This window comes from Syngnathus floridae, chromosome 2, assembly GCF_059516105.1.
Source record: "Syngnathus floridae isolate MCC-2025c chromosome 2, RoL_Sflo_1.0, whole genome shotgun sequence".
Lineage (NCBI taxonomy): Eukaryota > Metazoa > Chordata > Actinopteri > Syngnathiformes > Syngnathidae > Syngnathus > Syngnathus floridae.
This window is the reverse complement of record NC_142414.1, coordinates 11,118,043-11,144,355: the sequence shown is the minus strand read 5'-3', so window position 1 is coordinate 11,144,355 and position 26,313 is coordinate 11,118,043. Positions and strand designations below refer to the sequence as shown.

General features: G+C 42.5%; 3 protein-coding genes and 1 long non-coding RNA gene across 7 annotated transcripts; 2 read left to right on the top strand and 2 right to left on the bottom strand.

Moving 5' to 3' along the window:
* The first annotated feature begins 4,751 nt into the window (after positions 1–4,751).
* On the top strand, positions 4,752–18,669 carry LOC148401734 (FERM domain-containing protein 4B-like). Of its 4 annotated transcripts, none has more exons than XM_088369584.1 (24): positions 4,755–4,984; positions 8,457–8,522; positions 8,872–8,966; positions 9,066–9,158; positions 10,031–10,115; positions 10,383–10,439; positions 10,529–10,551; positions 11,117–11,200; positions 11,306–11,371; positions 11,635–11,692; positions 11,759–11,845; positions 12,766–12,842; positions 12,954–13,092; positions 13,180–13,321; positions 13,429–13,562; positions 14,025–14,141; positions 14,541–14,769; positions 14,839–14,892; positions 14,982–15,120; positions 15,270–15,437; positions 15,575–16,350; positions 16,786–16,927; positions 17,190–17,315; positions 17,993–18,669. In XM_088369584.1, exons 2-23 carry the CDS (start codon positions 8,457–8,459, stop codon positions 17,311–17,313), a joined length of 2,955 nt encoding a protein of 984 aa, XP_088225710.1. In that variant the 5' UTR covers positions 4,755–4,984; the 3' UTR covers positions 17,314–17,315; positions 17,993–18,669. The 4 variants fall into 4 exon arrangements, with proteins under 4 accessions (XP_088225712.1, XP_088225710.1, XP_088225711.1 ...); XM_088369587.1 differs by lacking the exon at positions 4,755–4,984 and adding an exon at positions 7,759–7,824; XM_088369586.1 differs by lacking the exon at positions 15,270–15,437 and having other exon boundaries at positions 4,752–4,984.
* LOC148401733 (uncharacterized) lies at positions 8,108–21,197 on the bottom strand. The gene is made up of 3 exons (XR_015857212.1): positions 21,073–21,197; positions 12,306–12,374; positions 8,108–9,217 (listed from the first exon to the last, which is right to left on the bottom strand). It is a non-coding gene; the product is annotated as an uncharacterized LOC148401733 (long non-coding RNA).
* Positions 19,036–23,738, top strand: lmod3 (leiomodin 3 (fetal)). The gene is made up of 3 exons (XM_088369588.1): positions 19,036–19,425; positions 19,540–21,081; positions 21,447–23,738. Exons 1-3 carry the CDS (start codon positions 19,141–19,143, stop codon positions 21,492–21,494), a joined length of 1,875 nt encoding a protein of 624 aa, XP_088225714.1. The 5' UTR covers positions 19,036–19,140; the 3' UTR covers positions 21,495–23,738.
* LOC148401731 (PRA1 family protein 3-like) lies at positions 22,796–26,218 on the bottom strand. The gene is made up of 3 exons (XM_088369594.1): positions 25,958–26,218; positions 24,746–24,963; positions 22,796–23,812 (listed from the first exon to the last, which is right to left on the bottom strand). Exons 1-3 carry the CDS (start codon positions 26,137–26,139, stop codon positions 23,637–23,639), a joined length of 576 nt encoding a protein of 191 aa, XP_088225720.1. The 5' UTR covers positions 26,140–26,218; the 3' UTR covers positions 22,796–23,636.
* Positions 26,219–26,313: the final 95 nt, after the last annotated feature.

Here is a 26,313-nt window from a genome sequence, read left to right as displayed (position 1 = left end):
TTGCTTTAAGAGCGTCTTTTTGTTTTAGGATGGCTTTACTGCTTCCACTTGCTTTCTTTGGAGGCATGATTAGGGGTTAATACAATCCTCAAAGTAACGAAAATACAATAACAACGGACTCAGTCGGCATCCAGGCCGCGCGGTCGGGTTTTCTCGGGTCTTCCCGGCTCATCTCGCGAGGTTCGACCTCCGGATTTTGTTTGACAACCGAAGCAAAAATATCTCGAATTTTTTTGGTTCGAATTCCAATTATTTCGAGAACCGGGACGTTCGAAAGCCGAGGTTTGACTGTAAAATAAATAGATGCAGCTCACTGACAAGTGCCGCTATTTTGAGCTAATTTTAGAACAGTTCTGCGGGCGACTCATGCGGTCCTCACGGGCGACCTGGTGCCCGCGGGCACCGTGTTGGTGACCCCTGCTCTAGACCCTGCAGACATTTTCTTGGCCCTCGGTATAACTAAAAGACTAGCGTTTTGCGAACGAAGGTTACGAGACGGAACATAAGGAACGACTAGGTCGACGAAGGCGCTAAGCCATGCAGTGATTTATAGGTTAGTAGAAGAACCTTGAAGTCACATCTTAAATGGACCGGGAGCCAATGTAATTTGGCTAATATTGGGGTAATGTGATCAAATTTTCCTGACCGTGAGAGCATCCTCGCAGCGGCATTTTGCACTAAAAGTAGACTTTTGATACTGGACTTAGGAAGACCAGAGAATAATACATTACAGTAGTCCAGGCGCGACGTAACGAACGCATGTATAATGGTTTCCGCATCCCCGGTCGAGAGGATAGGACGAATCTTAGCAATATTACGAAGGTGAAAAAACGCAATCCTGGTTATATTCTTAATGTGTTTTTGAAAGGAGAGCGTTTGGTCAAATATTACCCCGAGATTAGTTACCGTATCACTCTGAGTGATAGTCCGGTTATCTATAGTTATAGTGGTTTCCTTAAATAAGTGTTGATAACGAGTAGGACCAATTATCAACATCTCAGTTTTATCTGGGTTAAGACGAAGGAAGTTGAGAGACATCCATTGCTTGATCTCCGCAAGGCACGCCTCGAGATTACAACAGTCCCGTGGATCTGTCATCGATAACGGCATATATAATTGGGTGTCATCCGCGTAGCATTGAAAGCTAATATTATATTTACGTATTATGTCCCCAAGCGGAATCATATAAATATTAAATAAAATCGGTCCGAGTACCGATCCCTGTGGAACACCACACGTAACATTATAAAGCTCAGAGGACGTATTACCATGGACCACTCGGTGCGTCCTGCCTGATAGAAAGGAATTGAACCAGCTGAGTGCTGACCCTGAGATACCAACACAACTTTTAAGACGCCCTAATAAAATATCAACGTCTACAGCAGGGGTCACCAACACGGTGCCCGCGGGCACCAGGTCGCCCGTGAGGACCGCATGAGTCGCCCGCAGAACTGTTCTAAAATTAGCTCAAAATAGCGGCACTTGTCAGTGAGCTGCATCTATTTATTTTACAGTCAAACCTCGGCTTTCGAACGTCCCGGTTCTCGAAATAATTGGAATTCGAACCAAAAAAATTCGAGATATTTTTGCTTCGGTTGTCAAACAAAATCCGGAGGTCGAACCTCGCGAGATGAGCCGGGAAGACCCGAGAAAACCCGACCGCGCGGCCTGGATGCCGACTGAGTCCGTTGTTATTGTATTTTCGTTACTTTGAGGATTGTATTAACCCCTAATCATGCCTCCAAAGAAAGCAAGTGGAAGCAGTAAAGCCATCCTAAAACAAAAAGACGCTCTTAAAGCAATGCTACAGTGGGCGCCCGGCGTGCGGCGGTTGCGCGATCGGACCAAATTAAGAGCCCTGCGCAATGAGTTCCACTTAAATTTTGGAAAGTACATCAGGACTTTAAAAATATCTAGTAAATTTTAGCGACGGCTCTGTCACAATAATGCGACCAACGCGGTGCAGTTGCGCGGTCGGCGACGCGCTACGGTTGCGCGTTCGGCGGTGCGCTGCGGTTGCGCGATCGGACCAAATTAAGCTCCCTGCGCCCTGAGGTCCACTTAAAAGTTTTAAAGTACATCAGGACTTTAGAAATATTTTCTAAATTATAGCGACCTCTCTGTGACAATAATGCGACCAGGGCGGGGCAGTTGCGCGGTCGGCGACGCGCTACTGTTGCGCTTCGGCGGTGCGCTGCAGTTGCGCGATTGGACAAAATTAAGCTCCCTGCACACTTAGGTCCACTTAAATTTGGGGAAGTACATTAGGACTTTAAAAATATTTTCTAAATTTCAGCGACGGCTCTGTCACAATAATGCGACCTGCGCGGTGGGCGACGCGCGACGGTTGCGCGTTCGGCGGTGCGCTGCAGTTTCGCGATCCGACAAATATGCGCAAATGAAAAACTGCTTAAAAAAGGCGGGGTTTTTTTTGTCTTGAAACGGATTTAAAAAAAAAAAAACATTATTTGTAATGGGAAAACCAGATTCGGAATTCGACCAATTCGCTTCTCGAACCGCCTTCTGGAACGGATTGTGGTCAAAAACCAAGGTTTGACTGTATTTTTGCTATTCTTGTTAAAATCACACTTACATGTGAACTGGAAATGACAATAATAACACATAGTAAAAGCCAAATTAAGCAAATTGGCTATTTCAGAATTGTGTGTCAAACTGGTAGCCCTTTGCCTTAATCAGTACCCAGGAAGTAGCTCTCGGATTAAGAAAGGTTGGTGACCCATGGTCTAGAGCATTCTCTATTCGGGCTCCAGAGCTTTGGAATGCCCTACCAATGGATATTAGAACTACTACCTCAGTAGAAACATTTAAGACACGTTTAAAGACACATTTCTATGAGATGGCCTTTAACTAACTTGTGATGGCCGATTTGGCCGGAGTTTGTTTTGTTCTCTCTGCCCACCCCCTCCCCGGCTGGGGAGGGGGTTAGGTGGCTCAAAAGCTGATCGCGGCTAGCTGGATTCTCGGGGACCAATTCAAGATGAAGGAACTGCAGCTCAACCCCCTTGAAGACACGGCCAGGACAACCGAGGGCACCTCCGACATCCATTTTTTCATTGATTTTCATATTATGTGTTACTTGTGCACTCTCTGCATCCATTACAACCTGGTGATCCTGAAAGGGGGATCCTTCCATCTGTGGTCCCTTCTCAAGGTTTCTCATTTTCCCCTGGCAGGGTTTTTTTGAGTTTTTCCTTGCCCTTTTGGGAGCTTATGATCAGGGGATGCTTTGAGAATAATTGTCAATTTTTGGCTATGTGAAGCCCTTTGAGACTGTTTGTGATTTAGGGCTATACAAATAAACTTGACTTGACTTGACTTGACTTGAATCCCAACTGTGGAGTTCTACCTCATGACGATGACATGTCAAACGCATGTGAATGTAAGTAGAATGAAATTGCTTTCTCGTTAGAAGTATGTATTTATCAAAATGGCGTTCTGACAGTTGTCTTCAGATTGTGGCAAAAGCTTCCATTCCTAATGAGGCTAACGAGGGCAATGAGGGTCTTTTGTTTATGAACGTGTTCTAGGAGGAGACTGACTGCACAGATGGTTCTGAGGGGATCTCAACGAGATAATTATTCATGTTTTAATCACAATGCCAAGAGTCAGGAGGGGCTGGGCCCGTGGGGGGGGGGGGGGGGGGGGCTTGGGGAAGCCCCAGTCAGCATAAAGGTTATTTGCATACAGTACATTAGCATGAGATGGAAGTTATCTGGTACAGTAGCTCAAATTGTATTTTTATGATTTTCCTTGAGGCGACGTTACCACAAAAGTGACCAGTGGAGTAGTTGTAATTGAGAGTCATTAATATTTCAGCAGCCTCAGCACCCTGTTGTGAGAGCAACAAATGTGAAACGTACACCAACAAGCTTGAGCGGCACTATTTTGTTGTTCGGTGGATGTTTACTGCTATTTTGCCAGAGCCACAAGCACATTAGTCCTCTTTATTCATCTGCATAACATACTGAGGACAACCTGTTCGAGTTGCGTCAATGGAATAAAGACACAGGATAGCTGTTCAAGAAATTGCCATGGCAACAATATCAATTGATGTCAGAAAACGCTTTGGCGTGGCCATGAGAGCTGTAGTGATAATATACCAAGTATGCTTTAAAATAATTAAAGCAAACAAACCTAATGATAATAGTGTCTATTTATCATCTTGATTGTTTGTACTCTGTCGATTATAGTCAGATGAGGTACAATATAGTTGATAAACAATCTGTACAATTAAAATTGGCAATTTAATATATAATACAGGAATGACCAGACATTGTCAGAGATGTATTTGGTTCGTAGTTATAATACTTTGGTTATCAGTAAAAATATGAGAAACATTTATCAGTAGGTTATGATGCAGTAGAGTTCTATGCGGCTACACACCAAACCACAACGGACAGTTACCAAAGGTAAAATCAATCTCACACTTGTAAATGGACACAATGTGACACAGTTTCCGGTGTGTACATAATGAAGTGTCCAGTAGGTGTAAAAGATGGCTGGAGGAAAAAAGCATGATGTATAGGGGCGTGGTTGTTCAGAAAAGAAAAGAGTGTACTGTGTGATTGTTTCAGTATAATCCTGAATGATGTCAATGCTCATAATGAGGGATGCTGCGGCACATGCATCCTCTTGGCCGCCTCGCCATTCAGTGGGAAGCAGGCCGGCCGGCAGCTGCTGGATGAGGAGGGGGCGAGGGATGGAGGGAGGAAGGGAGGGAGGGAGGTAGATAGAGGGTGCTGGATGCTATGCTTGTTCACATAATAGCCGGCGGTTGAAGGCGTGGTGAGTGTCTCGATATCAGGCGGCGGCAGCAACAGCAACACACCGGTGGATGAGCATGGACAGCGGCAGTGGGGCGACTCCCTTTCACGGCGAGCGCAACCGGCGAGACCGCTAATCGGGAGCGACCGGCATGCGGGCGAGGTTCTACCGTAAATCTTAAGGATATTTAAACGCAAAGGTAAGAAGCTACATGTTGAGATCATGGAACTGATAGACGCGGCTTCTATACCGGGCTTCGAGGAGACAAAAAGTAGATCCAGGGACGTGCGTGAACTGAGACCGCACCTGAGACATGCGCGTATCTCGGAGATGGGTGAAAAAAGGAAGAAAGCTTTTTTTTATATATATTTTGAGAAAGGAGCACAGGTGGAATCCACCCATAGACTTTTGCACACATGCATTGTTCTCTCAATGGCCCTGAGGTGGGCCAGTCCCCACACTGGCATCCTGATGGAGGTGGATAAAGCACGTTCTAGGATGGTAAAGAAAAAAAAAAAATGCTCAACTGAGTGTTATTTAATGCAGTCATACCGGCAGTGTGACTTGGCGAATAATAAAAATGGTGGATGATGCTGGATCATCATTTTAGATACTTTGCAGTGCTTATTTAAATACTGAACACTTTATGCCTGATTCAATTTAGAAAATTGCGCAGCTATTTATGATAATGACTTACAAGTCCTGTATTAATGTGACGCATGCATTTTTATTTGCACGTTTAAAAAGTAGACACGTGCAAGTTAGACATTGACCCACTGGTGTGGAAAACCTCTGTCTGCGTGCATTTAAAGGGACCTTAAGCAGGACGTCTTGCTTTGGTGGTTGTGTCCCTTGGACAGACATGTCCAACATGTCAAGATTCCATTCATCCCTCCTAGACCCACGCCTTGCTGGAATCATCCACGTTGGACAAGAAGCAGAGCAAAGATGATGCCTCTGGCTCTTTGTCTTCAAATATTTAGACTCCATGCGAAGTTAACAAGAGGTACAATATTACCTTGAGGGTGGATATGACATCAGTTTTTATTAGGCTTGTTTGAAATACTGACTCATTTGGCCGCAGGGTAAAATCGGCACGCTTCATTGTGACAGTTTTGCTAACGGGAGCAGATTGGACCGTTACAGTCACTATACTGTATACAGATACAATGAAGATACAGCTGTCTTCTGTCTCTGAGGATGTACTTTTCAGGGTAGGAAGAAGTTAGACAGCATGGTGACCTCATGGAAAGCGTGACTCCGCCCCCATTTATTGCATCATGGATCCACATTTTCTCCAATGACATCATCTCGAGCGTCACGTCACTTTCCTGGAACTCACAGGTTTGCAACATGAGGTGATGGCTGATGTTGCTGACATTAGTGGAAAGATGACGCAAATAGTTCAGATTTATTCATAATTAACTGTGCAGAGGAGTGTTTCCGTGTCAGGTGTCAAAGGTCCGTTACATGAGCCACCATCCATTGTAGCTGCCTCGAGTAACTTCCATGCGTCCATTTTGTGTAGCATTTGTGCTCATGAGCTTATCCGAGGTGACTTTGGACAAGAGGCGGGGTGCACCCTGAACTGTTCGCCTGTCAATCCTCGATTTATTTTCTCTGTAATTTTAAAACAAGCATATTACTTTGGGAGCACGTGTTCTCCAATCGGGTGTCGTCAAGAAAACAAACACTCTTTTGTGTAACACCAGCCTTCATCAATATTGTATGAAAAGTGGAACAGAGATGAGACAGGCTGCTGTCTGGACAGGCCAGGTTAAATTTTCCTGCTTGCTTTTTTTATTTAATTTTCAAACTTTATTCATCTTCAGCCATCATGTAGTGTCATCTTTTTGAGCTGTGAAGTTTATTGTCCTCTTGGACAAGCGTTTTCAATTGGTTTTGTCCAAGGGACCACCATTACAACCAAGAAGCAACTGGGGGACCACTGCTTTAGCGGAATATTATTATATTTTGCACCGATGGAGGATAGAGCTGTACAGGCTATTTATTCACTTCTGTACGCCTATTTTGGGAATCTCAGCTACATTTGACATAATTTGGATGGGTAAATGATTCACTAAATTAGCTGGAAAATAAATCAATTCCAAATAATGAATCAATTTTATTTTAAAAAAAATTACAATTATTTTCCATTTCCAATCTCGCGGACCACTTGCAATACCGCCACGGACCGCTAGAAGGCCAGGAACCACCGGTTGACAATCCCTGCTCTAGGGGCCTTGCAGGCTTTTATTTAAACTGAATAGGTTGTCGTCCGCAGTGCGTCCATCGATATTGGAGAAAAGTCCTAAATGAAGATAACTACGAATCCCAGCTGATATCATTATGTATTGATGATTGATTTAAATCCCAACTGACTCCAGACTTGTGTCTGAACCAGATTGATATGAAATCTTGCCTTGATGCTGCCACTGAGGGTGAGTCTGGGTCGTGCCATCAGATATAAATAGCATCACTGCAAATGCTCATGGACCAACTGTGCAAATCTTTTAAAGTCCTACTCCTTCTCTTTTTATACACATGCTTTTGATTCTCCAACTGCTCAAGATAAGTAGTGCGTGCATATTTCTAGAGTCTTTTTTTTCCCGTTAAAAGAAAAAAACTGACTGCAATATTTAGCGTCCAGACAGGAGTATTACATGTTAAGTTCAGAGAGAAATGATGAATCCTACCACTGTCACAACTTCATAATTCAATGTGATTAAACTGCAGATATAGTCCAAATTAGTTTGATTTATTGGTTTATCACACAGCTTTTAATTGAAATGGAAAGAGAGAATTTTGCAGATTATATTATTCTGAAGCTACAATGAAACTGTGGTCAGGAGTCTGACCTGTCTAGGCCTCATTAAGTCAGCTGCCGAACTCAAGTGAAGTGGCCACTAAGCCGTTGCAAAGCCAGAAGCTTGCATGCAGAGCTTGCAGCGTTTTCTCTGAGTTCCACTAGAAGAGCGCAATGAAGTGATGAGTCAGGAATGCATCCGCTCCTGTGCTCTCCCTGGAGAGCTTTACCAGGTAAGAGAGTCGCTCGCTTTTCTATGATAAGGTGATCATGATCATTCTGTCAGATAAAGGGACTATCAGATCCACGAAAGCTATTTGGGACGTTGGCCTAGTGAAAGTATCATTTGAACTGTGAATCAGCACTGACAGCACAGTGCTGTTTATTGTAACACGGCATTGCAAGGAAAATAATCCCAATGGAGCAAATGCCATTTATTTGAATCTAGAACATGTGCAGTTTAGTCACAATTGTACAAATTGTTGGCTGTGCAGGTTGGACAAGTTTGCAGAAACGTTTGCTTGTTTAAATATATTTATTCAATCAACGATTAAGAAGACTGATGTGAAATGCCCGAATGTGGAGTAAACCAAATCCTACTCCAGGTTATTATGGCAACAAATCTTTCGGACAATGGTTTCATTGTCGTTCATGACCTTCGTGTTTCTTTAAGAAGGATCGCTGCATTTACCGCCTGGGTATTAGTTTGCTATGGCAACTCGGATGTGAAATACTTGAGTCATACCCGTGTCTGTTTTGTGATTTCAACATACAGCATCTCCATCTCGACTTATATTAAAAATGTTGCCCGTGGGGTTGTGATGTCGAAAAGCATGCTACAATTTCCTTTTTTGTGTCCCTGTAGATGACTGAGGGCAGATTGTGTCAAGTGCAGCTGCTGGATGACAGGAAGCTGGAGCTGCTGGTTCAGGTACCAATGACGTGGAGATGGTCAATATTTGTACAATAACTGAGAAGCCTCACTGTGCAATCTGAGAGGAGCCGCTCCAGGTCAACCATGTGTGGAGAAATTCACACCCGACTGTGCGCAAACCCTCAGCGCACCTCACATGGGCTGTATTTCACTGAGTTTAAAATCATTTTAACTGCCTCGGTCCAAAATGTTTAGTGGACAACACAGCAGGAGTTAGTGAATAATTCACATCGACTGCTGCGACAATTTACGATAGCTTGCAAGTCAGTCTCCTTTATGAGGGAATGAGGCGAGCAGATTTCATTTTTGGAAGCTGACACTGAATGTGAAAAATCTCCTTCCACAGCCAAAGCTGCTGTCCTATGAGCTTGTCGACCTGGTTTCCTCCCATTTCAATCTCAAAGAGAAGGAATTCTTCGGCCTTGCGTTTTTCACTGACAAGTATGTAAACTGTTGTCCTGTGGTCTGAATATCTATTGTTGGTGATTCTTAAGAGACAGCAGATGTGTTGACTGCGGCACGCTCACTTGCTTTTTCCAGTGGTCAGTGTAAGTGGCTACAGATGGACCGCAGAGTTCTTGATCATGACTTTTCCAAGAGGCACGGCTCCATTGCCCTCAACTTCCTCGTCAGGTAATAAGAATCTTTCACGTGTAGGGTTCAAGTTCTCCAGCAGGGCGCAGTCCTGTATGCTGGAGAAAATAAAAATACACTTGCCTTAGGCTATTCTCAGTTTATGAACCAGTTTGTGTTTTAAGAACATGTTGCAACGCAGCACAATTTATAATGCTACTGTTTTATATACAAAATGAAGAAGACGGACTTTTTTGTGCAAAATGTAGTTGTCTCGAGACAAAACGCAATTTTAGCTAGAGTGATTCCTAAATTATTAAAAATACCAAATAGCTCGTTAAATGCCCTTTTACCATTTTCCCTACCTCTTGTTGACCAATACAGGTCGATTTTAACAAATAGAATTGGTCAGGTTTTTGTTGTTGTGTGTTGTGTGTCTCTCAACATACACACAAAACAGTTACTGAAACCTTTTTAGCCATTTGGATGAAAAAGATAAAGAAAAAGAGCTGTATAAACTCAGCAAAAAGGCATCATCAAGATAATTGCCCTGACCATGGGGGAAAAAAAAATAAGTAATAACTTTTTCAGTCCTAATGAATGGGAACATACCAATATACTTTTTAGCAATGCTCTTAACCAGTAAGCATAGCAGCTAACAAGAACTAGAATAATAATGGAGCAAAAAACATTACCATTATTTGCAACCCAGTGACTCGCAACCCCGTTAATGACATTAAAATTAAGTTAACATTTAAAGAAAATTATAATAAATTACTATATTATTATGGATTTATTCTAAATTCATGACGGACTACATCACATGTCATAGAGCTCCATATTATATTCTGTATGCAGTTAAGTAAATAAATACCTTTAACTTGAAAGAAAGTTCTGTCAAAAATGTGTACTTGTACGTTTATCTTTGACAGATTCTATGTGGAAAACATAACGCAGCTCAAGGACATCATAACAGTGGAGTTATTCTTCCTTAATGCAAAATCTGCTGTCTACAACGTAAGTGTTTTGGGATTCTTTTCTTTTTCTTGTTGTAGGAAATAAAAATAAAGACTTGGCTGAAGCCTCCTGATGAGTCATTTGCCAGTAAACCCTGATCACACCTTTTCGCACTTTGCACTCGGTTAGAAGGAATGTGTGTGAGAAGGCAGAAAAAAACGCAGGTTTATTCTGAGAACATTCTGATCTTCGGGTCGATGCTAAAAATGTTTAAGTGTGGAACACTGTGTGCAATGTGTTAATCTAAAATCCTTCTTTGTCTCACAGGGGATTATAGAAGTTGAGAGTGAGAATGTCTTTAAGTTGGCAGCCAATGCTTTGCAGGTTGGTAACTTTATAAAACCAAAATGCAATTATTTAGAGTAAAGCCAAAGCCTAACAGGATGTTCTTTTTTTATGTATTTATTTCCCAGGAGTCAAAAGGAGACTACACAAGGTGAGCGCTTGTTATTTTCAGATGGGTGATAACTATTAACTGACAGTCGGATAAGTTATTGGTGATCTTTCGGAGAAAAAATTCAATAGGTCACTTGTTTCTCAAGAGTGAGGACAATGACAATCAATAGCAACGTAATGTGAGGCTTAGCGTAGTGCACGGAGAAGCTAGCACCCGTCTACTAATGAATCTCATGGTGCTGACAGAGCTTGACATGCCAGGAGAGAGGAGCGAACAGCGAAAGTCCACCAACTAAATGCACGTGTGAAATTAGATACAGTTGCACAATATGACGAGATCCAAACCAAGCGTATCAAAAAATTCTGGCTCAACAAAAAGGATAATAATTATGTGTTGAATGAATCAATAGCTGTGTAGAAATGCATGTCATACTGAAAGGCGTGATGAAAAATATTACAAATAAACCATACTTAAAATAATACCCAAAAGTCCTTTTGACTGTTTTATATATGTACTGCAAGCTGAAGTTTTGAAAAAAAAAATGTTGTTTCTTGTCTGTCGTTTTGAGAATTATGATTCATTTCCCACCTCTTTTCTTCTCCAGTGATGAAGCCACTCGAGCCGACTTAAAGAAACTGCCCGCTCTTCCCACTAAAGTCCTCAAGGAGCACCCATCGCTTGCATACTGGTATGTTTCTAGGCCAGCCTGGATTGTGATTAACAGTACACCTTTTTATGTATTCCAAATTCAGCTGAGATACATTTTCTCTCACTTTATTTTTTGCAAATGCAGTGAGGAACGAGTCATCGACTATTATAAACAGCTAAAAGGAATCTCCAGAGGGCAGGCCATTGTACAGTAAGTGTTGAAGTTAAAATATAATATCGATTTGTTGAGACACTTTCGACGATAATTAATGTCAGGTCATTAATCTCTCTCCTCCACCGATGCTTCCTTTTCATTTTGTCTTGCCGGAATCCCTTTGCCTCCCATCAGCTGGTAGAAATCAATCAATATGTGCAGTCCAGTGAATAACGCAGACTCACCACATCAAATGCCCTAGAATTCCTCTTTTGCATTTTTAAAACACCTTCTGGTTTTAATAACACTTTTAATTGTAGGTATCTGACGCTTGTGGAATCCTTGCCCACATATGGTGTCCACTATTATGAAGTGAAGGTAGGCTTTCAGTTCTGTTTGCCGTCTTTGCCTTGGGAACTGAAATCTTTTTTTTCGTCCTTACAGGATAAACAAGGGATGCCATGGTGGCTTGGGATCAGCTATAAAGGCATTGGCCAGTATGATCTACAAGATAAGCTGAAACCTAGAAAGGTAAATATCATTTTACCATCGTGGCTTTAAATCGGCTCGTCTGCAGGCATGACAGCACAGGATGCAGTAGGCTGAGTCATCATTTTTTATTCCAATTAATTCAAGGGGAAGACGTTTTTATTGCGAAAATTCATTTATGTTAAGTGCTTCTTTATTGGAACTCATGCACGTGAGCCATTTTAACTTGCCAAGCGATAGAGACACCCTTGTGACTGAATAAGACGTTTGGCATGTGCAGCCAGGACCAATGAGAAGCGGGAATATGATGTGAAATGTGTCACATGAAGACAAGACATTCTGCTGGATTGCACACGATGATGTTGTTCTACTTTGACAGCTGTATTGTGCAAGCGTCTGCCTGGCTGTCTAGTGGTGGGGGGTGGGGGTGAAGGGCGGGGAGTGCTGCCAATGTCAGAAAAAAAAGAGGGATGGCTTTGGGCGGTGACATGCATGAGAATACCTGAGGAGGCAAGTCAGGCACGGACATGGCACGTTTGTGTTGACACTGAAGCCAGAGAGGATTTCGTATCTGCAAAATAGAATCTGAAGTCAAAGACCATTTGTGGTGGTAAGAAGTCGATTTTCAATTATTTTTGTATTCATATAATATGAAGCTATGAGTAGATATTATATTCTATTATTGGTCGGCACCTCCTGCTGTCAACATTTTAGTGTCTCATTCATCAGTGGACTAGACGGGCAGTTAGTCACTATTGACTCGAAATCACGCCGGTGTCACGGAGCACCTGGCTGATGAGACACGGAACATGTCGCGATGAGTATGATTGTGGAATGTGAGAGAGTCTTGTTCCTTCTGAACACCTGCATTGCTGCCTTCCTGATACACCAGACTCCAATGGTCACACTATGAGTGATGATTATTTTCTCTCTGCTATTTTTTTTTGCATTGCGACTGCCAGCTTTATCAGTGGAAACAACTGGAAAATTTGTACTTCAGGGAGAAAAAATTTGCAGTGGAGGTTAATGATCCGCACAGGTGAGCCCTTGTCATGATTTATTTTTAATTTTTTGTGGGGGGGTATCATTTCTTTTTCAAGAGATTATCCAACTCTATCAAAGATCTGGAATAAGCCACTTAATCTTTCAGGAGAGCAGTAACCAAGCGCACCTTTGGACAAACTGGCCTTCTCATCCACACTTGGTATGCGAGCCACTCTTTGATCAAAACTATTTGGGTCATGGCTATTAGCCAACATCAATTCTACTTGGACAGAAAGCAGAGCAAAGTGAGTTTCAGAGTTACAATGCGGTCCACAGTGTCAAAATTAAAAGAGACCCACGCAATAACTTTTGATACACCCCCATTCCATCAGGCGAAAGTGGGAGCCTCCAAAAGCTTGGAGGAAATCGCTATGGATCTCACCGAGCATGCGGGGGCAAAGATGAACAAACTCGGAGAGTCAGTCCTGAAAAATAACTTGATTACCGCCAGCAATGGCAGCCTGGTATCGACAGGTTGGTTGCACTTCCAGATCAAGCAAATGTCATGCTTTTAAAAGATGAACAGATTGTGTGAGTAAAAGAAACAGTGCATCCATTTTAATTCATTGGATTTGGAACAGGTTCTGCAGACTCCGAAATGAGTGAGGAGCAGAAGAAAGAGAAACTCTCTGAGCTAAGAAAGAAAGAGCAGGACATACAAGATATCTTGACCAAAAAAACAAAGGAACTCAAGAAAATTTGTCTTCGGGAAGCGGTGAGCTATTCTGTCCTTATTTCTCAACTTTTTTATTCTAACTTCTGTTCTTGTATCAATGAGCAGCATTATGCTTATTATAATATTAGAGAATATTTAACATCACCGGGTAAGTGGTTGGGTTATGTTGTAGCAATGACAGACCCTACTTTATTACGAATTAGTGTATCATTCTTTTGGAAAAAAAAAAAAAATGAAGGTCAAAATACGCTTCAGCAGTGATCCTATTGTTCACTCATTGATTTTGTGGTTCCATTCACATGCCCCCTATGTGTGGCTTAGGTGTCTAAAACATTATTGTCACATGAAAATCCCATTGAATGCACTTGGCGTCACATTTTTAATGATCAGCCTTCGCGGGGTGTTTTCTGTCTCCTGAGGCCACCCACCGTTTTTAATTAAACTGCTGTGTGATGGATTGTTTCTGCTACAGTTTCCATTTGAAGTATTTGTTGTTCTCAGGAGCTTACTGGAAAGCTGCCAAAGGAGTACCCCTTGTTATCAGACGAACGACCACCACAGGTTAGACGGCGAGTTGGCACTGCTTTCAAGTTGGATGACCTTTTTCCATACAATGAGGTCTGTGTTTCACTTGTACACTTTAATTATACATCTTTAATGTTTGCCTTTTAATTATCACAATCGGATTTTTCATTACATACTGTGGTAATTTGGTGTAAATGACAATCGCAGAATGTAAACCTTTCTTAAAAAGTCTGCGACAAACAATACAGGGTCAGCAACCATTTATAAAGTTGTTTTCTTCTTATTCGATCTCATTAACACGGTCACATGCTGAAGATATTACAATTATCTGTCGACCAATCAAACTATAATAATGTGTGTAGCTCACCCCAATAAAAATTAACAGAAGCTCAAAAACACAATGTGTTGAAAAGACCCTCAACAATGGAAAAGCAGAAAAAGACAGGAATGACTAGGAAAAACTTTTAACACGTTTTGCTGCTTGCGCTTCAGGATCCTTTCCTAAGAAATCTGGAGAGCAGATTTGCCCTCCAGCAGAAGATCGTGGAGGCAGCTAAAAAGCTGGCCAATGAAGCGGAATTGTGTAAGACCGTCAAGAAGAAAAGAAGGAGAAACTGTTTGGATGCCATGCACAAACTTCAGCAGATTGAGAATGAGATGAACCATTATCGAATCAAGAAGGGGAAAAGACCCACCCAGCGAGCCTCAGTCATCATTGCAGGTTTGTATTAAGCAGAAGGAACTGTTGCGACTTTGCCCAATATTCACAATAAGCCTTCTCCTCATCCAGATGAACTCATGCGATCAGACTGTAGCTCCTTGTCCAGTCTCCCGTTGGAGGATGGTAAGCTTGGCACGGCATCTTTACGAAGTATACTGCAGTAATGCCGTGTTCAGATCATGATTTCCAGGCCGTCCTATTTTTGTATTCAGATGACTCGGATAGCGCCAGTCAGCGACCTCGATCGCAGTCTGTGCAAGACTCACCTCCATTCAGTCCGTTACGCTCCCTGGGGGCGGAATATGATGGAGAGAAGCAAACATCTCCAAGGGAAATTAACCATAACAAAAGGTGAGGCTTAATCTCACCTGCTGAGGCGTTTTTGCAACACACACTTTTAACATGTATTGCTTTGTTGTGTTTGAGGCCTTCTTCTGTTGCCCACATATCATTCCTGCCTTTCTTTTTTAACCATCACCCTCAATGTCACAACCCTTTAGATTAGCTTATGAAGGCCAAGAGGCTTCCCTCCACTACCACAATCCACGAGAGGCTTCCTCCACCCACAGTAGCCCTTATAAAACCCTCCCCAGACCTCCCAGAGACCCCCGCAGCATGCCCCCCACACCCGCAATGACCCGCAATGCCTACAGCAGCAGTCAGCTCAGGTGTGCTCATAGCTTCCCAACACTGTGATCGCTCAATGTGCCGCAAATTTAAGTTGTCATCCAAAACCTTGGTGCATGTACCAATGCATCAACGTTGCGTAATGAGTGTAATGCGGCAAGCTGTGTCCTCTTTCCAGGTGCGAGGGCTTCCCTCATGGTTTCAGGGCTCGCAGTGGAAGTCTGGAATCACAGCCCCAGCAAAGAAAAGACGCAGACGCAGAGAAGCCAGTTTTCACCTTGTCACCAGCTCATCGCAGCAACAGTACAGAGGTGTTGGAGGATTGCTCTTCCTACACCAGTCAGTCCAGTCTGGATTTCTGCGGGCCTGCCACTTGCCACTACAGTACATTAGATTCCAGGACCTCCACCATGCATCGTCTGCATCGCAACGTGGAAGTGTATGGAAATACAGGGAGCATGCCCAACCTGGTGCAGCACCATTCCGGTTGTAGTTATGCCTGTGAGACCTCAGCACATTATCCACCCAGTGCCTACTACGTCTCCGGCTGCCCGTGTCCAGACATGGAGCCTTACGCTAACGGTGCCTACGTGTACGAGGATGACGTAGAAGGCCACTACAACGTCAACCCCTCGTATCAAATGAACGGCTATCACGGACATGACAGATTTAGGCATTATGGCTCTGACCGAAGTGACGGCCTATCCCAGAATCCCTACGCGACGGTGAGGCCGCCGCGGAACAGGGAGGGACCCAGAAATGAACTTTTGGCTAAGAACATGCAGAAGGCGATGGTAGCAGAACATCTGAGAGGGTGGTACCATCGGAACCGTAACTCCAGGGAAGGAGAGAGGGCGGGATACGACTTTGACTGTGGCTCTCAGCTCAGCCTGGGCTACCAGACCATGCCGGCGGCCTTCAGCCACTCCAGCAGAACGACGTCTTTCTCATCTGGTGAGATCTTTTGTTTCCATAAGTGAACCCTTTTCCCAAAACTGTGTCACGGCCATGGAGGGTCATTTTAAAAACGTAGTAAAGATAATGAGTTTGATTAATTAATCTCATTAAACCTCTTGCGCCACAATTTAGACCTGCTTTCTCTCGTCTAAAGTGCTGTCCAATTTTAGCCACCAAATTGTCAGGTGAGCAAGAGGCCATGCAGAAGAAAACACCCTCAATCTGCCAGAACGTCCAGCATGGCATAATACTGTTTGCTAAATTCTATAACTGGGCTTGTACTGGCACGAAAATTATGACGTGTCAGTTTTAAAAATTTTCTTAAGATTGATGTCAAGTACTTTTTCATCCATCATAGTCATTAAAAAAAATCTGTGCAAAGAAATGAAAGCAAGTTACACAAGAGTGGACTTGATTTGGGCACATTTGCAGTGTCATCAGTGGAAAGTGCAGGGAACTGGCGCAACCAGCTGGCAGTCGGCCTGAGTGACTACGACACACCCAACACGCCTCAATGCTCTCAACATGCAGTTCCAGCGTCACCATATAATCGCAGCCCCTCACGCAACAACAGGTGAGTGTTCTTTTCACGCTTTTGACCTCATTGAGGAAGTGAAACTACATCAGGGAAAAAAATTAGAGTCAAAAAGTTTCATCCAAAGTGAATAATTTCTTTCTCCTCAAAGTCATGATTTGTGCGTATTTGAATGGCGATCGCGTCGATCTCTTATAGGAAAATTGAACGATTGAAGAGTTGATATACAGTACAATGAAATCACTGTTGCCCCCCACCCTCCCTTCAGTTTTTGACTTACTATTAATGCTCATGTGCGCAGATGTTCTCCAGAAAACAAAGTATCGGGCTCTGACACAAAGCCTAATAAATGTGATTCAGTTGAGGTGGTTGACACTGAGGCCGTTAAAAAGGATGAAGCTTCAGACAACCACTCTAGCACTTAAGGGTGAGACCAAGCAGGTGGCTGTATGTCGTGTTGCCACACGTGTCCATTTTCCCATCTTCATCAGCGTGCTCACGTTAGGAAACCATCGTCCTTTTTGTGTTGTGGTTGGATTTTAACACCCTTAGAGCAGTGGGGTTTTTTTTGTATTTCACAATCTTTGCATTCATGCTTTTCTCTGTGTTTTTTTTTTTAAATGTAAATATGAATTCTGGATATTTAAACTTCCCAGTAGCAATTAAAGTTGAAGTAATGGAACAGAACAGGTTTCCTCATCAGGTGACACATTTCCATGGCCATTTGTTGCCAGGTCCTAGGCTTATGAACAAATGAAATAAAATCCATGTCAGAAACGCCCACAGGATATTTAAATAAAAAGAAACTGCGAGCAATATAAGGACAAATAACACAGCACAACAATATAACATAAAATATCAATTATACACATGAATTGCACCATTGGTTCTGTTCATTGCTCTCCAGCTACCTCCAGGAAAGTTTTTAGCGGATTTTTATTTGGGTCACCACGGAGTTGCTTTGTATTCAGAGTTGTCACATGACCACTCTAGTATTGTCCCCTGCTTTTATCATCAGCTTCTTTATTTTCATTCATTTGGTCACACGTCAAGATCAGTCTCTATTAGGTGAATATGTGAATTAATTTCAGTGTGTTCTTTCAGATTTTACCTGGGCAGCAACTACAGAAGCATCCACTGAGGACAATAAAGCCACATTTTTGTACGTAATATACAAAAAACATTGCATGAAGGGGATGAAGTTGAAACAGGCTTTCCCAACTACGACTAACCTCTGAGCCCAGGGTGCCTTTGATTGGGTGAATTGTAGAGAGAGAAAGGCAAAACAGCCTGTCTCAAATTTTCAAAAGTCTTGCACAACCCCACCGACTTGTACTTGAGGTATAAACAACTAACATGAACTAGCTGCTGTCTTATGGCGGGAGAGAGAGAGAAAAAAAAAAAAACACGTTTCATAAAAACAGTCTTAAATGGATGATCCAAATTGTGAATGTGATACTTAATGTGATCGTTCATTAGGACATTACCACGTAGAATTTCCTTTCCTTCTGTTCTTCGAACCTGGAATCTGAATGTACGTATGTTAACAGTGTTAACAGTTTGTCATTTGTCAGTTAGTGCCGTGATGTGATTTAACATTCATGTGGAAGAAATCAGTTTTGATAACAACTTTGATAAGAACCAGACCACTGCCATAAAAAACAACATTTGTTTTCTCACACATTTGTACAGTCTGTGTGTAGTTCTAAGTATCTTGTGAGGTGTCATGATGAAATGTTTTCCACTGCGAAGGATTAATAAATACTCGTGTGACTCATAAATGGCTGCTGTCACTTTATGAACCGCTGTTGCTTAACACCTATTTCACTAGTGCTTCTTAAGTAAATCGATATTTAGAATTAAAGAAGGAAATGTTGGCATTTCTGAAAATTAATCGACTTTGAATTATGGTCTGATGGAAGATGGAGTGAATCGTTTTGTCACATCATAAACGCCATGCTACTGTTGTAGCGCCATCAGGCTTGAGAAAATTGTCCACCTGCTGCTGTCAGTCTCGCCCTTTTCATTTGCCCGAAGCAACTGTCATCCCAAAAGCCCTGCGAGGAGGAGCTGAAAAAAGACCGATAGCATGCCTTTCACCCCCTACTTGTCTTGCCGTAAATATCTCCCGTGCACTTCGCAAGGTTTAATTTTAGAATCCACATGAGGCATAAGCAGAGCAACTCCAGCTGAAGTCAGAAGCTTGCCAGTTTGCTCTGTGTCAGTATTCTGACAAACATTTAGCGTCGGAAATGTCGAGCAGAGATACCGAGGACCTGAATGAGGAGGACATTGATGAGGATGAGCTCCTCGCTACGCTTTCGCCCGAGGAGCTTAAGGAGCTCCAGAGTGAAATGGATATTATAATTGCTCCAGATGATAGCGTTCCAGTTGGACAGAGGCAGAAGGACCAGACAGAGAAGTCACCGACTGGAAGCTTTGACCACAGATCCTTGGTCGGCTACCTCTACTGGGAAAAGGAATCCAAACGAATGCTTGAGGAAGAAAGAGTGCCTGCTACTCTGCTACCCAGTGAGGTAAGAGGCCAACAGACTGCCAAAAATTTAAAAATAAGTTGTCAACACACATAATCATAGAATCTGGGGAGGCACACGAGTAACTATGTCGGTCCACTTGGTTGTCTTCATCAGAAAACACTGAGCAAGGAGGCTGAAGAGAAAGAAAAAGTCAACACAGTGGAAGATGGGCACGATGAAATTTGTGAAGGAAAACAAGAAGTCATTGAGGAAAAGGTTAAAGTTGATATTGGAGACGGGAAAATATCTGAAGAAAAGATAGAGGAGACCGTTAAGGAAGTTGTCAACAACGTGAAAGAGAGCAATGAAGCGGACAAAACGCTCCCTGAGAAAGAGATGAATACAAATCAATGTGAAAAAAGTGAGACAAAATCTGACGGCGCAGAAGAGGAAGCAGTAAGCCATGAGAACGGAACGACACAAGTTAAAGAGGAAAGTAAAACGACAGACGCTTTGCCTCCTCCGGACTCACTGGGGGATGCAAAGACAAGTGAGCCCGATGACAAAGTCCAGCAAAAAGAGGAGCCAAAGATCAATAAATTAAAAATCCCCAAGCTGGCACTGAACAACATCAAAATGACATCTCGACCATCGGGAAATGAGACAAACTTAGAGTCGACGCTGGACAAGATCCGAAACAACAATTCTTCTGTCACCGAGGTGAATCTCAACAACATCGAAAACATTCCCAAAGAGATGCTCCTGGACTACGTCAACGCCCTGAAGAAGAACAAACACGTGAAAACCTTCAGCATCGCAAACACCGGCGTGGATGAAAACATCGCCTTCAACCTGGCCAACATGTTACGCGAAAATCGCAGCATCACCACGCTCAACATCGAGTCCAACTTCATCACCGGAAAGGGAATCGTCGCCATCATTCGATGCCTGCAATTCAACGAGACCCTCACCGAGCTGCGCTTTCACAATCAAAGACACATGCTGGGTCATCATGCCGAGATGGAGATTTCACGGCTGCTCAAGGCCAACAGCACCCTGCTGAAGATGGGCTACCATTTTGAACAGCCGGGGCCGAGGATGGTGGTGACTAATCTCTTAACCAGGAACCTGGACCGCCAGAGGCAGCTGAGAAAGGAAGAGCAGAAGCAGCAGCAGCTGAAGGAGCAGAAGGAGGTCATGCAGATGTATGAAAGCAGTCTCAACCTGCCTCCGGGTTTACTGGAGATGCTGGGCTACATACCGCCCCTCGAACTCCTGCAGAAACACGGGCTTGTTGCGCCTCCAAAAGAACTGAATAACGTGCCGCCAAAAGCAGAAGCAAAGGAAACCAAAGAGGAACCAGAGCCACCAAAGCAGCTAAAACACAAGAAAATTCCCAAGCAACCAAGCGCTGAGACCCAAAACCCATTGAGAGAAGTCCGGCTGAAGAAAACGCCAAAGAAACGTGACCATTTTCAGGAGTTGGATCGCAGAGAGGCCAGTCGACAAGAGAGAGCAAATTTCCAACTGAGGAAGACTCCCAAAGTGAAGGAGTCAGCCACAGAAGGGCCGGTGGAAGAAAAAGCAAACCTGAAGGACGTCATTAAGACTTTGAAGCCGATCCCTCGCAGGCGAGTGCCACCCAAGGTTGATCCCACACCCCGCGACGAGCTCCTAAATGAGATCAAGAAGAGTAGCGTGGCCTACCTTAAATCTGTGAGTATTGCTGCTGGCTGACAAGCCACCTAAGACATTTAGGAATTAGCAAAGTTACACCCACAGACCCCTCTCGGGATGTAAATACAGCCACCGTCGTATTCAGTTCAGGCTCGTAAAAAAAGTGGAGCTTATTTAGGACGAGAGGGAGGGGCACATATGGGACTGGCCACTTGCCACTCACGAGAGTGACACAAGCAGAGACAAGCATTTTGATTTAGAGGAATGATCCTCTCCCTTCTGGGGGAGCTACATCAAGTCTTATTTGGACATCACTTCTTTCAGTAGTACATTGTGTAAAGTATGATTGCTTATTAATTGAATGCCACACAAACTTGAATACTCATGACTTCCTTTGCTTGCAGGTGCCGCTCCCTAAAGCCTTGGAATCAAGTGAAACAAGTCTCATCTGAGGCAGTGCCTTACCGTAATCCGTGTTTGACACCGATTGTTTTTTGGAAGTGAACTGTGCAGTGACAAAGAAAAATTTGTTCACAGTGACTGGTCGTTGTTCCACCATGAGTCACAAAAGCAAAGATGTGGGACTGTACAGTTGAAATTAGAAGTGCATTATAATTATGGAGTCATTTGATGATGATTAATGATTATTTAGGACAAATCACAGTTGTTTCACAAAACAACTTTGATTTGAAGTGTCAACCTTCTGGTTTTAGAAAAATACCAAAAAAAAACCAAACAAACAACAATGAGAATTGTAGTAAATCACAATATTTAGAGCAAGAGGAAAAATGTGGATTTAATTCTGATGGGGGGAAAAATAGAATGAAAGTGGATCAAACTTGAGATAGGAGCGGATTATAAAACGTCAAGAAGGTAAAACATCCTAAAATGTGCCAAAGGTTTCCTGTACAAACAGGAAGGCACAGCGGAGATGGTCAATTGCTCACTTTCTAATTCCATCAATTAAAAGGTTGTTTGGCAATGAGTTGATGACATCATTTTTCAAAAAAGACATTTGTCATGACAAGGCTCCAAAAAATTTGACCTGAGAGAATAAAAGAAAGCAAGATTGATGAATGATGCCGTGCCACTGATTAAGTCGACGGCAGTTAGTTTATTTCGTGATTCTGTTATTTTAAAATTTTGAATTTTAAAATTTAGAGTTGAGTGATTGCACATTTTTTTCCCTTCTACTTGCTCTAAAAAATGTGTCTGAGTAAAACAATTCTTGTTTTATTTTTTTTTTTCTTTAAAGCCAGCAGGGTGGCCATTTTCAATAAAAATTGTTTCGTGGAACCTGTAGAACGCAATTTTCCTATGACTAATCATCCTTCAGGAGCAATGATTTCATAATTTCTGACCAGCGTAAAAAGACACAAACTTTATTTTCTCACTGTATTACATTAGTAAAAAAAAAAAAAATCTATTCAAGATCAATGATTACCAAAATTATTTTTATTTGCTAACGACCTAAACGAGTTTCTTTTAAGGCAAATGTTTCATTACTTTCTTTAAAGTGTATGTTTCAGAACAAAATGCATCAAAGTTATTTGCCCCTCAAAAAAAAGATGATCAACTGTACATTTATTCAGAGGGGAGCTCAAGTGTTTTATGCTTATTTAGCACCTACCGTACCAGGAAGGATTATGTTTACTTACTAAGGCATGTTGTGGTTTGCATTTGCCAATTTATAAACAATCCCACAGACATGACTAATGCACGGCAGTCATAAAAAATATAAACGAAAACACCGTTGTTTAATATAGCCATGTTTAATATTTGGTAATGTGGATCACACCATCACATGTCATCACATGTAACATATGTATATCCATCCTGTGGCGTTCATGCAGTGTGCAGTCAATGTGCACAAGAGGATAGCTTCAGGGAATATTTGCCTGCGGTATAAAAGGAAGATAAATTGTGTTTCCTCTCCAGTATTGAAGGTATTTCAGTTAAATTAATAATTATGTGCGTCCTACAGCCGCCACCATTCATAATACACCAGAAATAATACACGCTAACAGCAAAAATATACACACTGTAGTAGAATAAAGCTGGAAGAGCCATTCCTTTTTTCACTTGCACAGCAAAGATCAGAGGAGATACGTTCAGGCCGGTCTTTGCTTTCAGCACATGGTCACACAGCCGGAAAAAAATATTGTTCTATTTATACTCGGGATTAGGAGTGAGAACACATGTACACCAGAAACGCATTGGCTTCAGATCAGTATTCATACGAATCCCCAAGTGATAGATCTAATGAGTAAATCCACGTCTTGTACTGGGTTTCTTATTAAAAGTAGGAAATATAAACTAGCAATGCAAGTTAGCGCAATAAAGCCGAACATAAAACCACCCGGGGTGCGTGCCGAAGAAGGCCAATATCAGCAGGGGGATGCGTGTATTTTTAAATCTTTAGACATGGAAATGCTGCCATTTGTCTTTCAACTGTGATTCTGTACACATTGCGAGGAGTGTGCTCATTTAACTGTACTAAAAAAGCCAAAGGGAAGACCGCAGGGCCAAAAGTACAAATGTGATTCTACTTATGGTACGTTGGGTGATGGAGCAGACTTTCCTTTGCTACAATCTCACTGTTTCATTTTGCTTTCAATAAAATCCTGAATTTTGTTAACTTTCTCCTCCTGCTGATCCAAGAGATCCATGATGATGCCCATGGGAGTCTTCTTCATCCCAACACCTTCCATCTTATTCTCCAGCCTGTTCTTCATGTTCCGCAGTCTCAGGGAGGCATGGATGAGTATTACTGAACGGCAACAATGGGACATTTTCAAAACTTAGAAAGAGAACTATATTTAGATATTCTTGGCTTTAGATGAAGAGTGACAGAGAGAAAGAGACAAACTGATGCAGGTGTTAGTCTATGAGGCAGATCGCAAAGGCATGAGATCAGCTGGTAAAAGCGGTTGTGTCCACATCAAGAAACCATAGTGATTTGTAAACATGGGGCGGTGGGCAGGCTGCCTGCCTTGGTCGTGACCACACTGCCTCCAGCGGCATGTTAAAGCTCTAATGTTCGGGTGAACGATCATACGTAGTGGAAGGACGGAGAAGAAAAAGTTAAAACTGGTTAAATTCTGCCATCTTTCATAAGATTGAACTTGCCAGTTGTTTTTTAATTGAGCTGTGAGTTAGAATAAGTGGTTGGAATCTTGATCAGCCGCTGCAAAACCTCAGTTATGCATCTCTGTGAGTCATAGAGCCATTATTTGAAAAACACTAAGGCCTGGCCAATCGTTCTACCGATTAAATCGGCTGATAAGAATTCTTTCCAAAATAATATCAGCCCAAATTTGGCCGATTCTTTTTTTAGTCTCTTTTCCTCCAAAATCAGTACATACATGCTTAATGGCGGCGTCCAAGTGGTACAGAATTGTGTCCTTACACCGTTTATCCACTAAGTAGAGTTTAACCCTTAAATCTTCGAGGTAAGATTTGACAACTGCAGCCAAGCCTGTTTACCATAGTATGCTGACCGTCAGCTAAGTTTGGGAAATTAACAGTGACTCAACATGTCACCCATTTTAGTTTAACTCTCTTTATCATGTGTGCCTCACAACACGTACTTTGTTTGTCCAGCTTTTGTTTAAGTCACATTGCTAAAGTATTGTTTGCTATATTTCATGTGTCTTGAATAACTTCACAATGAAAATGAAATTATGTCAACATCAAGACTTACACAGCAGAGGGAAGGTGATGCCAAAGATGAAGACCATGACACCACCGCACAGCGACAGCAGGAAGTAACTGGTGACCATGACGCAGATAACAAACAGGGTGGGGTTCTTTTTCTTGAAGTTCTTGATGATGCCTTGATTCTCCCCGGCCCACACGCAACCCATGAATACCAAAGTCACGACGGTTCCTCCGAGAAACATGCCGAGTGGGTTCAGGAACCTGTGAAATGAACAACGGCATTTTAGCCATTTAAGTTAGTATTTTTAAACAATGTGCTGGAGGTCAATAACAGTGGCAGGAGAAACATTTCTGAAAATACAGCGTTCTGATGAATATTGCATTTGTAGAACAGGAATTAAACAGTCAAAATCCACCCGTTTATAATCAATCGGGGGCGGCCATTTTGCCATTTGTTGTCGACTTTAAATGACATCACAGTTGCCATGTCTCAGCTCACAACCAATCACAGCCTAGCTTCAGAAAGCTGGTAAGCTGTGATTGGTTGTGAACAGGGACGGCAACTGTGACGTCATTTTCAGTCGCACCAAGAGGCAAAATGGCCGCCACCTGAGAAGGATTCTGACTGTTTAATTCCTGCGCTAATAAAAAAATAAACACGCAAATTCTAATTGGATCAATACTTTGTGTCCATGAAAACAGTGCCTCTGATCATAATTTCAATCTAAAGCGTGATCAGATAAAAGGTATTTTGTCCATGCAAATGTAGCCAATTACACACAACATGCGTGTCACTTTTTTACATGTGGAAATAGAAATTCCTGCAGTTCACCCACATCCTTGTATGTCTTGAAGTGACAAAAGGAGTAATTTTGCTATGAGGAAAGATGACAGGCAGAAATGCGGGGCATATACTCAATAATATTAAATATAGTTTTTGGATTAAAATCTCAGCCACATTCTTGCTGAACACTTTGGTCAACTAGGCAAATGTCATAGTGGCCCTACAGGACAATGAGAACCATGTATTTTAAGGGTTGGTACTTGGCATACAACACTACATATTTTTGACTCGCTATAATAATCGTGTGACAGTCCGACACTCAGCATCTGCATGCGAGCGGTTGCATAAAATGAGGTACGAAGAGTTGTCTGTTGGCGCAATGACACTCAGAATAGCCAACGAAGTCATGATGGAAAAAAGTATGCATGGTAATTAAAACAGCCACCCAAGCTTGTGTTAGCTGGTACTAACCCAACAATGAGGAAAATCACCACGGCCGCGGCGAAGTAGTTCGTCTGGTAGTACATTAAATTGCTAATAACTCTGTTGTTCCATTTTGCCAGATCTGTGAAATCTGGCTTGGCGAAGCGCTCCGTTCCGGGATAAAAATCATCCCACGGTCTAAGAGGCGCAAGCTCCATTTTGGCTGCCATGACGTCAACGCTCAACAAACATCACAGAACCTGCGACGTCGCTAGTGTGTGACAGGTCAGCTGATCACTGCCGAGAGCGAGCAGATGTGACGCCGAACACTCGCGATAATTAACCGTGACACCGAACTCTCGCGATAGTTAACCGTTTACCGGAAGCAATACAAATGTATGTTT

Coding starts and splice junctions, on each gene's coding strand:
- LOC148401734 (XM_088369587.1), top strand. CDS start 7,774: ATGAGTCAGGAATGCATCCGCTCCTGTGCTCTCCCTGGAGAGCTTTAC. Junction 8,523..8,871: donor AGCTGGAGCTGCTGGTTCAG/GTACCAATGACG, acceptor CTCCTTCCACAG/CCAAAGCTGCTGTCCTATGA. Junction 14,142..14,540: donor ACCTTTTTCCATACAATGAG/GTCTGTGTTTCA, acceptor CTTGCGCTTCAG/GATCCTTTCCTAAGAAATCT.
- lmod3 (XM_088369588.1), top strand. CDS start 19,141: ATGTCGAGCAGAGATACCGAGGACCTGAATGAGGAGGACATTGATGAG. Junction 19,426..19,539: donor CTACTCTGCTACCCAGTGAG/GTAAGAGGCCAA, acceptor TGTCTTCATCAG/AAAACACTGAGCAAGGAGGC. Junction 21,082..21,446: donor GCGTGGCCTACCTTAAATCT/GTGAGTATTGCT, acceptor CTTTGCTTGCAG/GTGCCGCTCCCTAAAGCCTT.
- LOC148401731 (XM_088369594.1), bottom strand. CDS start 26,139: ATGGCAGCCAAAATGGAGCTTGCGCCTCTTAGACCGTGGGATGATTTT. Junction 24,964..25,957: donor GTGATTTTCCTCATTGTTGG/GTTAGTACCAGC, acceptor TTCATTTCACAG/GTTCCTGAACCCACTCGGCA. Junction 23,813..24,745: donor CATCACCTTCCCTCTGCTGT/GTAAGTCTTGAT, acceptor GTTGCCGTTCAG/TAATACTCATCCATGCCTCC.